Source organism: Oncorhynchus clarkii, unplaced genomic scaffold, assembly GCF_045791955.1.
Source record: "Oncorhynchus clarkii lewisi isolate Uvic-CL-2024 unplaced genomic scaffold, UVic_Ocla_1.0 unplaced_contig_5292_pilon_pilon, whole genome shotgun sequence".
NCBI classification, from domain to species: Eukaryota; Metazoa; Chordata; class Actinopteri; order Salmoniformes; family Salmonidae; genus Oncorhynchus; species Oncorhynchus clarkii.
This window is the reverse complement of record NW_027261128.1, coordinates 55630-71554: the sequence shown is the minus strand read 5'-3', so window position 1 is coordinate 71554 and position 15925 is coordinate 55630. Positions and strand designations below refer to the sequence as shown.

Sequence of the window (15925 nt, the reverse complement as noted above, 5' to 3'; positions counted from 1 at the left end):
CTATAACCTTTTATAATTAATACAGTATTCCTCTAACATTTTAGGATTAATACAGTATTCCTCTATAACCTTTTAGGATTAATACAGTATTCCTCTTGAACCTTTTAGGATTAATACAGTATTCCTCTATAACCTTTTAGGATTAATACAGTATTCCTCTAACCTTTTAGGATTAATACAGTATTCCTCTCTAACATTTTAGGATTAATACAGTATTCCTCTATAACCTTTTAGGATTAATACAGTATTCCTCTTGACCCTTTTAGGATTAATACAGTATTCCTCTATAACCTTTTATAATTAATACAGTATCCCTCTCTAACATTTTATAATTAATACAGTATTCCTCTCTAACATTTTATAATTAATACAGTATTCCTCTCTAACATTTTAGGATTAATACAGTATTCCTCTATAACATTTTAGGATTAATACAGTATTCCTCTATAACCTTTTATAATTAATACAGTATTCCTCTCTAACATTTTAGGATTAATACAGTATTCCTCTATAACCTTTTAGGATTAATACAGTATTCCTCTTGAACCTTTTAGGATTAATACAGTATTCCTCTAACCTTTTAGGATTAATACAGTATTCCTCTAACATTTTAGGATCAATACAGTATTCCTCTAACCTTTTAGGATTAATACAGTATTCCTCTATAACATTTTAGGATTAATACAGTATTCCTCTTGTACCTTTTATAATTAATACAGTATTCCTCTTGAACCTTTTAGGATTAATACAGTATTCCTCTCTAACCTTTTAGGATTAATACAGTATTCCTCTAACATTTTAGGATTAATACAGTATTCCTCTAACATTTTAGGATTAATACAGTATTCCTCTTGAACCTTTTATAATTAATACAGTATTCCTCTTGAACCTTTTAGGATTAATACAGTATTCCTCTCTAACCTTTTAGGATTAATACAGTATTCCTCTAACATTTTAGGATTAATACAGTTTTCCTCTATAACATTTTAGGATTAATACAGTATTCCTCTAACATTTTAGGATTAATACAGTATTCCTCTAACATTTTAGGATTAATACAGTATTCCTCTCTAACATTTTAGGATTAATACAGTATTCCTCTATAACATTTTAGGATTAATACAGTACTCCTCTTGAACCTTTTAGGATTAATACAGTATTCCTCTCTAACCTTTTATAATTAATACAGTATTCCTCTATAACATTTTAGGATTAATACAGTATTCCTCTCTAACATTTTAGGATTAATACAGTATTCCCCTTGAACCTTTTAGGATTAATACAGTATTCCTCTCTAACCTTTTAGGATTAATACAGTATTCCTCTAACATTTTAGGATTAATACAGTATTCCTCTATAACCTTTTATAATTAATACAGTATTCCTCTCTAACATTTTAGGATTAATACAGTATTCCTCTATAACCTTTTAGGATTAATACAGTATTCCTCTTGAACCTTTTAGGATTAATACAGTATTCCTCTAACCTTTTAGGATTAATACAGTATTCCTCTAACATTTTAGGATTAATACAGTATTCCTCTAACCTTTTAGGATTAATACAGTATTCCTCTAACATTTTAGGATTAATACAGTATTCCTCTATAACATTTTAGGATTAATACAGTATTCCTCTATAACATTTTAGGATTAATACAGTATTCCTCTAACATTTTAGGATTAATACAGTATTCCTCTAACATTTTAGGATTAATACAGTATTCCTCTATAACATTTTAGGATTAATACAGTATTCCTCTAACATTTTAGGATTAATACAGTATTCCTCTAACATTTTAGGATTAATACAGTATTCCTCTCTAACATTTTAGGATTAATACAGTATTCCTCTATAACATTTTAGGATTAATACAGTATTCCTCTTGAACCTTTTAGGATTAATACAGTATTCCTCTATAACATTTTAGGATTAATACAGTACTCCTCTTGAACCTTTTAGGATTAATACAGTATTCCTCTCTAACCTTTTAGGATTAATACAGTATTCCTCTATAACATTTTAGGATTAATACAGTATTCCTCTTGTACCTTTTATAATTAATACAGTATTCCTCTTGAACCTTTTAGGATTAATACAGTATTCCTCTCTAACCTTTTAGGATTAATACAGTATTCCTCTAACATTTTAGGATTAATACAGTATTCCTCTAACATTTTAGGATTAATACAGTATTCCTCTTGAACCTTTTAGGATTAATACAGTATTCCTCTCTAACCTTTTAGGATTAATACAGTATTCCTCTAACATTTTAGGATTAATACAGTATTCCTCTATAACATTTTAGGATTAATACAGTATTCCTCTAACATTTTAGGATTAATACAGTATTCCTCTAACATTTTAGGATTAATACAGTATTCCTCTCTAACATTTTAGGATTAATACAGTATTCCTCTATAACATTTTAGGATTAATACAGTACTCCTCTTGAACCTTTTAGGATTAATACAGTATTCCTCTCTAACCTTTTATAATTAATACAGTATTCCTCTATAACATTTTAGGATTAATACAGTATTCCTCTCTAACATTTTAGGATTAATACAGTATTCCCCTTGAACCTTTTAGGATTAATACAGTATTCCTCTCTAACCTTTTAGGATTAATACAGTATTCCTCTAACATTTTAGGATTAATACAGTATTCCTCTATAACCTTTTATAATTAATACAGTATTCCTCTCTAACATTTTAGGATTAATACAGTATTCCTCTATAACCTTTTAGGATTAATACAGTATTCCTCTTGAACCTTTTAGGATTAATACAGTATTCCTCTAACATTTTAGGATTAATACAGTATTCCTCTAACCTTTTAGGATTAATACAGTATTCCTCTAACATTTTAGGATTAATACAGTATTCCTCTAACCTTTTAGGATTAATACAGTATTCCTCTAACATTTTAGGATTAATACAGTATTCCTCTATAACCTATTATAATTAATACAGTATTCCTCTCTAACCTTTTAGGATTAATACAGTATTCCCCTTGAACCTTTTAGGATTAATACAGTATTCCTCTCTAACCTTTTAGGATTAATACAGTATTCCTCTAATATTTTAGGATTAATACAGTATTCCTCTATAACCTTTTATAATTAATACAGTATTCCTCTCTAACATTTTAGGATTAATACAGTATTCCTCTATAACCTTTTAGGATTAATACAGTATTCCTCTTGAACCTTTTAGGATTAATACAGTATTCATCTAACCTTTTAGGATTAATACAGTATTTCTCTAACATTTTAGGATTAATACAGTATTCCTCTAACCTTTTAGGATTAATACAGTATTCCTCTAACATTTTAGGATTTATACAGTATTCCTCTAACCTTTTAGGATTAATACAGTATTCCTCTAACCTTTTAGGATTAATACAGTATTCCTCTAACATTTTAGGATTAATACAGTATTCCTCTAACCTTTTAGGATTAATACAGTATTCCTCTAACATTTTAGGATTAATACAGTATTCCTCTATAACCTTTTATAATTAATACAGTATTCCTCTAACATTTTAGGATTAATACAGTATTCCTCTATAACCTTTTAGGATTAATACAGTATTCCTCTTGAACCTTTTAGGATTAATACAGTATTCCTCTATAACCTTTTAGGATTAATACAGTATTCCTCTAACCTTTTAGGATTAATACAGTATTCCTCTCTAACATTTTAGGATTAATACAGTATTCCTCTATAACCTTTTAGGATTAATACAGTATTCATCTTGAACCTTTTAGGATTAATACAGTATTCCTCTATAACCTTTTATAATTAATACAGTATTCCTCTCTAACATTTTATAATTAATACAGTATTCCTCTCTAACATTTTATAATTAATACAGTATTCCTCTCTAACATTTTAGGATTAATACAGTATTCCTCTCTAACCTTTTAGGATTAATACAGTATTCCTCTATAACATTTTAGGATTAATACAGTATTCCTCTCTAACATTTTAGGATTAATAAAGTATTCCTCTATAACATTTTAGGATTAATACAGTATTCCTCTATAACATTTTAGGATTAATACAGTATTCCTCTATAACATTTTAGGATTAATACAGTATTCCTCTATAACATTTTAGGATTAATACAGTATTCCCCTTGAACCTTTTCTAAATTTTTAGCTCTGGTCCAGGGGCCTGTGTGGCTTGTTAACCCTGAACGCTGAGCCTCTTTGAGAGTACCAGAGCCCCCCATATCCAAGACTGGAAATAAATAACAATGATTTTTTTAAAACCTTTATTTAACTAGGCAAGTCAGTTAAGAACAAATTCTTATTTTCAATGACGGCCTAGGAACAGTGGGTTAACTGCCTGTTCAGAACGACAGATTTGTACCTTGTCAGCTCGGGGGTTTGAACTTGCAACCTTCCGGTTACAAGACCAACGCTCTAACCACTAGGCTACCCTGCCGCATCAAAATGTATATTCCTAAACAAACACAGTAGTCCCTGTCCAAAGTATAACTTTGTTTACCCAGTGCTGTACTGTACATGTTAAAGAAATGAAAGCCAGTGTGTGGTTTAGTTAAATCCTATCCTGTGCTTTTATCCCTTTGCAGCGTTCAATTCAACATCTCATTGAAAACCCAACAACGATGGTTCACCAAGTATTTCAGCATCTGCTTGTAGAAGTGACTGTTTGAGTGAAGTTTATATTTACCTTTGACTGGGATTATTAAAAGCACATATTTTATGTGCAAGGTTATTCTTCAAGTTTATGTGTGAGTTAAATTGGGGTTTTGGACATTTTATTGGACTATGAAATGAATTTATCAGGCAGGCGGGCAGGCGGGCGGGCGATTGGTTTGAATTTGTTTAAAATTGTTTTTATTAATAAATCAACATACAGAGAAGCTTTAAGGAAGATGATGTTATGTTGTATCAACTATTTATTTTTATTGGTCAGCCCAAGCTTTCTAAAAATATGTTTTTGTGTGTGTGTGGAGGAGGGAGAGGTGGGGACTGGAGAAAAGGACGGGATTAAAACCACCAAAGCAAAACTCCAGGGTTTGTCCCGAAATGTGACGTCAGACAGAAGGACTCACTTGTAGCGAGCGTTGACCGGCGCTGGCTGTCATTTGCACCGCGCCGTTTTGCAACAATCTTAGCTCGTGGAATAAATTCTCTTTTTTTTTTTACAAGAATCTCATTCTGGGTTCAATGAAGTTGATATTGGAATCTCGTAATGAGGTGGCTTCTGCCGTGGATTCTAATAGTAGCCAGCACTCATCAGGTAACATTAATTATTTGATTTAATTCTAACGTTCATACTAACTTTTGATTTATTTTATCTATGGTTTTCAAGATTACAGGTTATGGATTACAGATCATAAGAATATGAGACATATAAATGATCGCAGGTTGTGCACATCTATCCAGATTAGATTATTTAATTGCGTAATAACACACAGAGACTTTTTGCGCGCGGTGCCAATTACCCATTATTGGTTTCGCATTGACACTGGCTATAATCGTGTTGTCAATGTTAATCATACAATAGACCTACTCAGAATCTGTCTCTGTGCTAGCGCTGAAACCTAGACAGTCATGAAACGCTAAGATTGGCCACTCCTCTACTCTCTCCTCCACTCTCTCTTTCCTCTACTCTCTCCTCCACTCTCTCTTCCTCTCTTAGTTCTCTCTTCCACTCTCTCTTCCTCTCTTTCCTCTACTCTCTCTTTCTCTCTTTACTCTAGTCTCTCCTCCACTCTCTCTTTCCTCTACTCTCTCTTCCTCTCTTAGCTCTACTCTCTCCTCCACTCTCTCTTTCTCTCTTTACTCTAATCTCTCCTCCACTCTCTCTTTCCTCTACTCTCTCCTCCACTCTCTCTTCCTCTCTTAGTTCTCTCTTCCACTCTCTTTTCCTCTCTTTCCTCTACTCTCTCTTTCTCTCTTTACTCTAGTCTCTCCTCCACTCTCTCTTCCTCTCTTAGCTCTACTCTCTCCTCTACTCTCTCTTCCTCTCTTAGCTCTACTCTCTCCTCCACTCTCTCTTTCTCTCTTTACTCTAATCTCTCCTCCACTCTCTCTTTCCTCTACTCTCTCTTCCTCTCTTAGCTCTACTCTCTCCTCTACTCTCTTATCTCTTTCCTCTACTCTCTCCTCCACTCTCTCTTTCCTCTACTCTCTCTTCCTCTCTTAGCTCTACTCTCTCCTCCACTCTCTCTTTCCTCTACTCTCTCTTCCTCTCTTAGCTCTACTCTCTCTTCCACTCTTTCCTCTACTCTCTCTTCCACTCTCTCTTTCTCTCTTTACTCTAATCTCTCCTCCACTCTCTCTTTCCTCTACTCTCTCTTCCTCTCTTTCCTCCACTCTCTCTTTCTCTCTTTACTCTAATCTCTCCTCCACTCTCTCTTTCCGCTACTCTCTCTTCCTCTCTTAGCTCTACTCTCTCCTCTACTCTCTCCTCCACTCTCTCTTTCTCTCTTTACTCTAATCTCTCCTCCACTCTCTCTTTCCTCTACTCTCTCTTACTCTCTTAGCTCTACTCTCTCCTCTACTCTCTTATCTCTTTCCTCTACTCTCTCCTCCACTCTCTCTTTCCTCTACTCTCTCCTCCACTCTCTCTCATTTTAGCTCAGCTAATGACAGGTCAGGTACTACCTCAGTACTGTCTCTGACTAATATAGTTTGAAGTGTGTTATTTGGTAGGTGTGGTTAAATGACCCTGGCCTGAAAGTGATTTATTTCTGTCAGTCACTAGTCCCATGGATTACTTTATAAGGGGAAACCAAACCACTAGATCCAATTTGGTATTTGTGTCCATGGGGCTGACTGAACTAGATTGAATTCAATAAATGTAAAGACTAAGGAAGAACAAACGGGTATGTTTTGCATGTGATCCCTACCCTACATTGATCTTCAGTCTACAATACTGCAGCCTCATACACAACGTTATCTTAATCTTTAGGTTGGTGGTGGAACTCCTGGCCTTAGTTTGGAAATGTGTCAGAGTGTTTCCCTCTGGAATCAAACATATTTCCACCTGCTGTGGTCTGATGTCTTGTACTACTGTTAAAAATGTTCCTGGAAGAACGACTTCCTTCCACAACAAATTTGGGGTGAATGCAACTACAGGCCCCATTCCAATGTAACCCCTGTCTACTGTATCACTATACTGGCTGGGTGACCCCATAACCCCTGTCTACTATATCACTATACTGTCTGGGTGACCCCATAACCCCTGTCTACTGTATCACTATACTGGCTGGGTGACCCCATAACCCCTGTCTACTATATCACTATACTGGCTGGGTGACCCCATAACCCCTGTCTACTATACTGGCTATGTGAGGAGGGGATGTTAGTTGGTGCACATGACCAATGACATAGGTAGTGATGATGAACCTGGAGCTGCTGCTGGTCTCCATTCTGTGGGTTTTCAGGAATAGCACAACATGACATGCTAAAGACCAACCCACCAGTATGACCCAGTATTTCATAAATGTTGTTCTGTCCATCCTACAGGTCTTTTCCCAACATTCCACAGCCATGCCTCCCTTGACGGCGACCATAGAGCTGTATAACCGTACAGCGTACTGCAAATGGCCGTGCAAGTGTGCCAAGAGCGCCCCCCTGTGTCCGCCAGGGGTCAGTGTGCTGATGGACGGCTGTGACTGCTGTAAGGCCTGTTCCAAACAGGTGGGGGAGACCTGCAACGAGGCAGACGTCTGTGACTACCATAAGGGACTGTACTGTGACTACAGCGTGGACAAGCCGAGGTACGAAAAAGGAGTATGTGCCTGTAAGTGTCAGATAACTTTCCTCTTTGAGTTGTATCGTTGTATCATCTCCATCTGTACTGTGAAGTCAGATAACTTTCCTCTTTGAGTTGTATCGTTGTACCATCTCCATCTGTGCTGTGAAGTCAGATAACTTTCCTCTTTGAGTTGTATCGTTGTATCATCTCCATCTGTGCTGTGAAGTCAGATAACTTTCCTCTTTGAGTTGTATCGTTGTATCATCTCCATCTGTGCTGTGAAGTCAGATAACTTTCCTCTTTGAGTTGTATCGTTGTATCATCTCCATCTGTGCTGTGAAGTCAGATAACTTTCCTCTTTGAGTTGTATCGTTGTATCATCTCCATCTGTGCTGTGAAGTCAGATAACTTTCCTCTTTGAGTTGTATCGTTGTATCATCTCCATCTGTGCTGTGAAGTCAGATAACTTTCCTCTTTGAGTTGTATCGTTGTATCATCTCCATCTGTGCTGTGAAGTCAGATAACTTTCCTCTTTGAGTTGTATCGTTGTATCATCTCCATCTGTGCTGTGAAGTCAGATAACTTTCCTCTTTGAGTTGTATCGTTGTATCATCTCCATCTGTGCTGTGAAGTCAGATAACTTTCCTCTTTGAGTTGTATCGTTGTATCATCTCCATCTGTGCTGTGAAGTCAGATAACTTTCCTCTTTGAGTTGTATCGTTGTATCATCTCCATCTGTGCTGTGAAGTCAGATAACTTTCCTCTTTGAGTTGTATCGTTGTATCATCTCCATCTGTGCTGTGAAGTCAGATAACTTTCCTCTTTGAGTTGTATCGTTGTATCATCTCCATCTGTGCTGTGAAGTCAGATAACTTTCCTCTTTGAGTTGTATCGTTGTATCATCTCCATCTGTGCTGTGAAGTCAGATAACTTTCCTCTTTGAGTTGTATCGTTGTATCATCTCCATCTGTGCTGTGAAGTCAGATAACTTTCCTCTTTGAGTTGTATCGTTGTATCATCTCCATCTGTGCTGTGAAGTCAGATAACTTTCCTCTTTGAGTTGTATCGTTGTACCATCTCCATCTGTGCTGTGAAGTCAGATAACTTTCCTCTTTGAGTTGTATCGTTGTATCATCTCCATCTGTGCTGTGAAGTCAGATAACTTTCCTCTTTGAGTTGTGTCGTTGTACCATCTCCATCTGTGCTGTGAAGTCCGTTTGTAAATATAGAGACAGTAATGAGAAGGGACGTTGTTTTGATTCGACAACTGAATTGATGCATGTATTTCGTCGTGTGCCACAGTGCATTGACACACGGGTCTCTCTTGAGGAAGGCGTTTAGAGCTGGAATGCCGACATTGAACAGTCTCAACTATAACGCGTTTCTTGTTTTCCTATGTATACCTATAGGGGATGTACTTTACTGTGTAGCGCTGACTCTTATTATTTTACATGATCTATCAAACAGACATGGTGGGCACAGGCTGCGAGTACGACGGAGTGATCTACCGCAACGGTCAGAGCTTCCAACCCAGCTGTAAGTATCGCTGTCTGTGTGTAAACGGCGCCATCGGTTGTGTGCCGCTCTGCACAGACTCCCAACCGCCCCGGGTGTGGTGCCAGACGCCCAGGCGGGTTAAGCTGCCGGGCCGATGCTGTGAGCAGTGGATCTGTGACGAGCCCAGGAAGACGCGCAAGGCAGACGGAGATGCGGAGATAGGTACACTACTACATTCTATGGAATGCATCTCAAATGGTACCCTATGTCCTATGTAGTGCACCACTTTTGACCAGAGCACTATGGGGCCCATTGGTTTCCCAGAAAACCAGTTTGGAAGATTTCTGAAATCAGGAAGGAATAAGCAGGGAATCCAGGAATCTTCCAACCAGGATTTCTGGAAAACCTGGGTGTTTTTGGGGGGGGAAGTTACTGGAATTTGGCATCCCTAATCAGGAGTCTGTTCCTCTGTTGACATGGCAGTGCGTGCCAGCCACAATGAGGTCTGGCTTAAGAACTGCATTACCCAGACAACCTCCTGGTCCCCGTGTTCCAAGACCTGTGGACGTGGCCTGTCCCTGAGGATCTCCAACGCCAACGACCAGTGTGAGTTGATCAAGGAGTCGCGCCTCTGCAACATCCGGCCCTGTGACGTGGACATCACCAAGCACATCAAGGTGAGAACATCTGTCGTGGCTTGTGCCCTAAATGGCACCATATTCCCTATAAAGTGTACTACCCATAGGGCTCTGGTCAAAAGTACTGCACTCTATAGGGAATAGGTTGGTCCCTGGTCAAAAGTAGTACACTTTATAGACACACACAATATCTCTCACTTTTGCTTTCAATGAAACCAGGCCCAACTTCATCAACTCATGTATTGTGCACATGAACATGGTTTTAAAGGCATATGGGTGACATATGTTTTCTCAATACAGTTGAACATCATTTTGACAGTGTAACGGTATCCTGACTCCATATGTCAACCACTCAAGTGTTGATTCTGACCCATGTTGACCTATGAACCCCTCAGCCAGGGAAGAAGTGTCTGAACATTTACAGGGAGGAGCAGAGCCAGAACTTCACCATCTCAGGCTGCAACAGCAAGAAGCCCTACCGTCCAAAATACTGTGGTGTCTGCGTGGCCACAGACGATCGCTGCTGCATCCCTTACAAGTCCAGGACTATCGAGGTGGAGTTCGAGTGTCCCAACGGAGCCACTCTGACATGGCAGGTGATGTGGATCAACGCCTGCTTCTGTAACCTCAGCTGCAGGAACCCCAACGACATCTTCTCTGAGCTGGAGCACTACTACGACCACAATGAGGTCATCAACTGACAACTGAGCAGCCTTGTCCGAGCCTGAACGTACGGCCCACAGGGCAGGAGACCATCTCCTGTTTCTGTAGCATGAGGTAGTTTAGTGTACAAGCACAACCCCTGGGTAAGACGCTAGTCTACCGCGGGGCCTTTTACCCAAATTCATCTCCTTAATAATGCTGAATGCCAAGCGTTTTTAGAGTCTTTGGTATGATTCCACTGGGGAGAACTGAGCAGAGGACAGGTTCATTTAGGTTATTATTGACTCCAAGCTTTACATTCCTTGGAATAAAGGGATTGATGATTTGTTGGTTAGTTGAATTAGATGTTCAAGTACCAGGCTGGAACAAAGCCTGCACACCACTAAGGTCCCCAGGAGTAGGATTGAAGAACATTGCAGTTGAACCCTGCCCAAACTCTTCATTATGATCTTGATAAAAAAAACAAAAACAATTATACACAGGGTTTATCAATTATTTAACCTCCATTCAATGAAAGGAAAAGGGATGTAGGTGTTTTTCAATCTAAATATACACTGAGTGTACAAAACATTAAGTACACCTTCCTAATATTGAGTTGCACCCCCTTTTTGCCCTCAGAACATTCTCAATTTGCCAGAGAATGGACTCTACAAGGTGTCCAAAGTGTTCCACAGGGATGCTGGCCCATGTTGACTCTACAAGGTGTCCAAAGTGTTCCACAGGGATGCTGGCCCATGTTGACTCCAATACTTCCCACAGTTGTGTCAAATTGACTGGATGTCCTTTAAGTGGTGGACCATTCTTGATACACACAGGAAACTGTTGTGTGAAAAACCCAGCAGCGTTGCAGTTCTTGATACAAACCGGTGCTCCTGGCACCTACTACCATACCCTGTTCAAAGGCACTGACATCTTTTGTCTTACCCATTCACCATAAGAATGGCACACATACACAATCCATGTCTCAAGACTTAAAAATCCTTCTTTAACCCGTCTCCTCCCCTTCATCTACACTGATTGAAGTGGATTTAACAAAGTGACATCAATAAGGGATCATAGCTTTCACCTGGGTTCACCTGGTCAGTCTGTCATGGAATGTTTTGTACACTCAGTATATTAGCGGAAGTTGATAATGTATTTGTGATGATACCATAGTAGGACACAGGGGTCCAACCTATTGTAATTATGCATCATATTCATATGGGGATAATCTTCTACCAAGTTAGGGCATTAACCACTCGAGTGGTGATCCTGTTGTGTACTCTTCTGTTTCCCTCTTTTTGTGTCATGTCATTAAGCTTACTGTGTATGTGTACTGTTGTGCTCAAAACATTTAGTCAAGTATTTTGTAGTTTACTGCAAAGTGTACAGTATATCAGACAAGATTCTCTCACATTTTCTCAGTTTTGCATTGATTTCCATTGACTCTTAGTGAACAATAATAGTGTTTGTCTCAATGTCTGCATTGTCAAGGCAGTTGTTATTTGAGCTCTACAAGGTTAAAAGTGTATAAACTTTTTATTGATTGAAATTTGATTGAGATCACCTCAATAAGTGTTGTCATTTATTTCATTGGTCAATACTCTAGTAAACCATGTATCATATCCATGTCATCATAAACAACAAACAAACTCATCCAGGAAGTCACATTTGATTGGTTAGTATTAAGATTTGGGTCGTGACAAATCTTTTCAAATAAATTTTGTAAAAATTATTTCGTCATAATTTTTTGCTATTTCTTTGATACAAAGTGGTACTATGCATACATGCATTTCTATATCATTTAAATCTTAATATAATCCGTTTTTCATCATTTGAAAGATTTGACCAAACATTAATACTTCTTATTTAAGCGTCTTCCTAGGATCACTGATAGCTACAGTCTTTATGTATTACAGACGTCTCATGTTATAAAAATAAATAAAATAGGGAGTCGTCAATTTGATCCATCACATATAAAAAGCCAGACAATAGACACAGATGGCTTTAACACCACAACTGTCTTGTCTTACATGTTACTGGTGGAAAATCCCCCCGGCATTGTTACATTCTAACATATCAGAGATACTATTTCCACAGAGGAACAACCATACAGATTACACATCACCCAAATGACGTACAGTATGACAACCGTTGGGTATAAACTCTTATTACCCACAATGCAGTGAGAACAGAGCATAGGTAGAGGACAGTCTATCATAGCCGTATGTTGTGGTTTATTGTCAGCAGCAACACAGGCAGTAGGGTAGACAGGACAGAACATGGGTTATGAGGTTTGTTGTCAGCAGCAACACAGGCAGTAGGGTAGACAGGACAGGGGTTATGAGGTTTGTTGTCAGCAGCAACACAGGCAGTAGGGACAGGACAGGGGTTATGGGGTTTGTTGTCAGCAGCAACACAGGCAGTAGGGTAGACAGGACAGGGGTTATGAGGTTTATTGTCAGCAGCAACACGGGCAGTAGGGTAGACAGGACAGGGGTTATGGGGTTTGTTGTCAGCAGCAACACAGGCAGTAGGGACAGGACAGGGGTTATGGGGTTTGTTGTCAGCAGCAACACAGGCAGTAGGGTAGACAGGACAGGGGTTATGAGGTTTGTTGTCAGCAGCAACACAGGCAGTAGGGTAGACAGGACAGGGGTTATGAGGTTTGTTGTCAGCAGCAACACAGGCAGTAGGGTAGACAGGACAGGGGTTATGAGGTTTGTTGTCAGCAGCAACACAGGCAGTAGGGTAGACAGGACAGGGGTTATGAGGTTTGTTGTCAGCAGCAACACAGGCAGTAGGGTAGACAGGACAGGGGTTATGAGGTTTATTGTCAGCAGCAACACGGGCAGTAGGGTAGACAGGACAGGGGTTATGGGGTTTGTTGTCAGCAGCAACACAGGCAGTAGGGACAGGACAGGGGTTATGAGGTTTATTGTCAGCAGCAACACGGGCAGTAGGGTAGACAGGACAGGGGTTATGGGGTTTGTTGTCAGCAGCAACACAGGCAGTAGGGTAGACAGGACAGGGGTTATGAGGTTTATTGTCAGCAGCAACACGGGCAGTAGGGTAGACAGGACAGGGGTTATGGGGTTTGTTGTCAGCAGCAACACAGGCAGTAGGGACAGGACAGGGGTTATGGGGTTTGTTGTCAGCAGCAACACAGGCAGCAGGGTAGACAGGACAGGGGTTATGAGGTTTGTTGTCAGCAGCAACACAGGCAGTAGGGTAGACAGGACAGGGGTTATGAGGTTTGTTGTCAGCAGCAACACAGGCAGTAGGGTAGACAGGACAGAACATGGGTTATGAGGTTTGTTGTCAGCAGCAACACAGGCAGTAGGGTAGACAGGACAGGGGTTATGAGGTTTGTTGTCAGCAGCAACACAGGCAGTAGGGACAGGACAGGGGTTATGGGGTTTGTTGTCAGCAGCAACACAGGCAGTAGGGTAGACAGGACAGGGGTTATGAGGTTTATTGTCAGCAGCAACACGGGCAGTAGGGTAGACAGGACAGGGGTTATGGGGTTTGTTGTCAGCAGCAACACAGGCAGTAGGGACAGGACAGGGGTTATGGGGTTTGTTGTCAGCAGCAACACAGGCAGTAGGGTAGACAGGACAGGGGTTATGAGGTTTGTTGTCAGCAGCAACACAGGCAGTAGGGTAGACAGGACAGGGGTTATGAGGTTTGTTGTCAGCAGCAACACAGGCAGTAGGGTAGACAGGACAGGGGTTATGAGGTTTGTTGTCAGCAGCAACACAGGCAGTAGGGTAGACAGGACAGGGGTTATGAGGTTTGTTGTCAGCAGCAACACAGGCAGTAGGGTAGACAGGACAGGGGTTATGAGGTTTATTGTCAGCAGCAACACGGGCAGTAGGGTAGACAGGACAGGGGTTATGGGGTTTGTTGTCAGCAGCAACACAGGCAGTAGGGACAGGACAGGGGTTATGAGGTTTATTGTCAGCAGCAACACGGGCAGTAGGGTAGACAGGACAGGGGTTATGGGGTTTGTTGTCAGCAGCAACACAGGCAGTAGGGTAGACAGGACAGGGGTTATGAGGTTTATTGTCAGCAGCAACACGGGCAGTAGGGTAGACAGGACAGGGGTTATGGGGTTTGTTGTCAGCAGCAACACAGGCAGTAGGGACAGGACAGGGGTTATGGGGTTTGTTGTCAGCAGCAACACAGGCAGCAGGGTAGACAGGACAGGGGTTATGAGGTTTGTTGTCAGCAGCAACACAGGCAGTAGGGTAGACAGGACAGGGGTTATGAGGTTTGTTGTCAGCAGCAACACAGGCAGTAGGGTAGACAGGACAGGGGTTATGAGGTTTGTTGTCAGCAGCAACACAGGCAGTAGGGACAGGACAGGGGTTATGGGGTTTGTTGTCAGCAGCAACACAGGCAGTAGGGTAGACAGGACAGGGGTTATGAGGTTTGTTGTCAGCAGCAACACAGGCAGTAGGGACAGGACAGGGGTTATGGGGTTTGTTGTCAGCAGCAACACAGGCAGCAGGGTAGACAGGACAGGGGTTATGAGGTTTGTTGTCAGCAGCAACACAGGCAGTAGGGTAGACAGGACAGGGGTTATGAGGTTTGTTGTCAGCAGCAGCACAGGCAGTAGGGTAGACAGGACAGAACATGGGTTATGAGGTTTGTTGTCAGCAGCAACACAGGCAGTAGGGTAGACAGGACAGGGGTTATGAGGTTTGTTGTCAGCAGCAACACAGGCAGTAGGGACAGGACAGGGGTTATGGGGTTTGTTGTCAGCAGCAACACAGGCAGTAGGGTAGACAGGACAGGGGTTATGAGGTTTATTGTCAGCAGCAACACGGGCAGTAGGGTAGACAGGACAGGGGTTATGGGGTTTGTTGTCAGCAGCAACACAGGCAGTAGGGACAGGACAGGGGTTATGGGGTTTGTTGTCAGCAGCAACACAGGCAGTAGGGTAGACAGGACAGGGGTTATGAGGTTTGTTGTCAGCAGCAACACAGGCAGTAGGGTAGACAGGACAGGGGTTATGAGGTTTGTTGTCAGCAGCAACACAGGCAGTAGGGTAGACAGGACAGGGGTTATGAGGTTTGTTGTCAGCAGCAACACAGGCAGTAGGGTAGACAGGACAGGGGTTATGAGGATTGTTGTCAGCAGCAACACAGGCAGTAGGGTAGACAGGACAGGGGTTATGAGGTTTATTGTCAGCAGCAACACGGGCAGTAGGGTAGACAGGACAGGGGTTATGGGGTTTGTTGTCAGCAGCAACACAGGCAGTAGGGACAGGACAGGGGTTATGAGGTTTATTGTCAGCAGCAACACGGGCAGTAGGGTAGACAGGACAGGGGTTATGGGGTTTGTTGTCAGCAGCAACACAGGCAGTAGGGTAGACAGGACAGGGGTTATGAGGTTTATTGTCA

General features: G+C 40.9%; 1 protein-coding gene across 2 annotated transcripts; it reads left to right on the top strand.

Moving 5' to 3' along the window:
* Positions 1 to 5049: 5049 nt before the first annotated feature.
* On the top strand, positions 5050 to 11995 carry LOC139404988 (CCN family member 4-like). 2 transcript variants are annotated; one of them, XR_011633860.1, is made up of 6 exons: positions 5050 to 5274; positions 7509 to 7785; positions 9208 to 9459; positions 9721 to 9914; positions 10271 to 11192; positions 11241 to 11995. XR_011633860.1 is itself a non-coding variant. In XM_071147552.1 (5 exons), the coding sequence occupies exons 1-5, from the start codon at positions 5227 to 5229 to the stop codon at positions 10574 to 10576; spliced, it is 1077 nt and encodes a 358-aa protein (XP_071003653.1). In that variant the 5' UTR covers positions 5050 to 5226; the 3' UTR covers positions 10577 to 11995. The 2 variants fall into 2 exon arrangements, 1 of the variants encoding a protein (XP_071003653.1); XM_071147552.1 differs by having other exon boundaries at positions 10271 to 11995.
* Positions 11996 to 15925: the final 3930 nt, after the last annotated feature.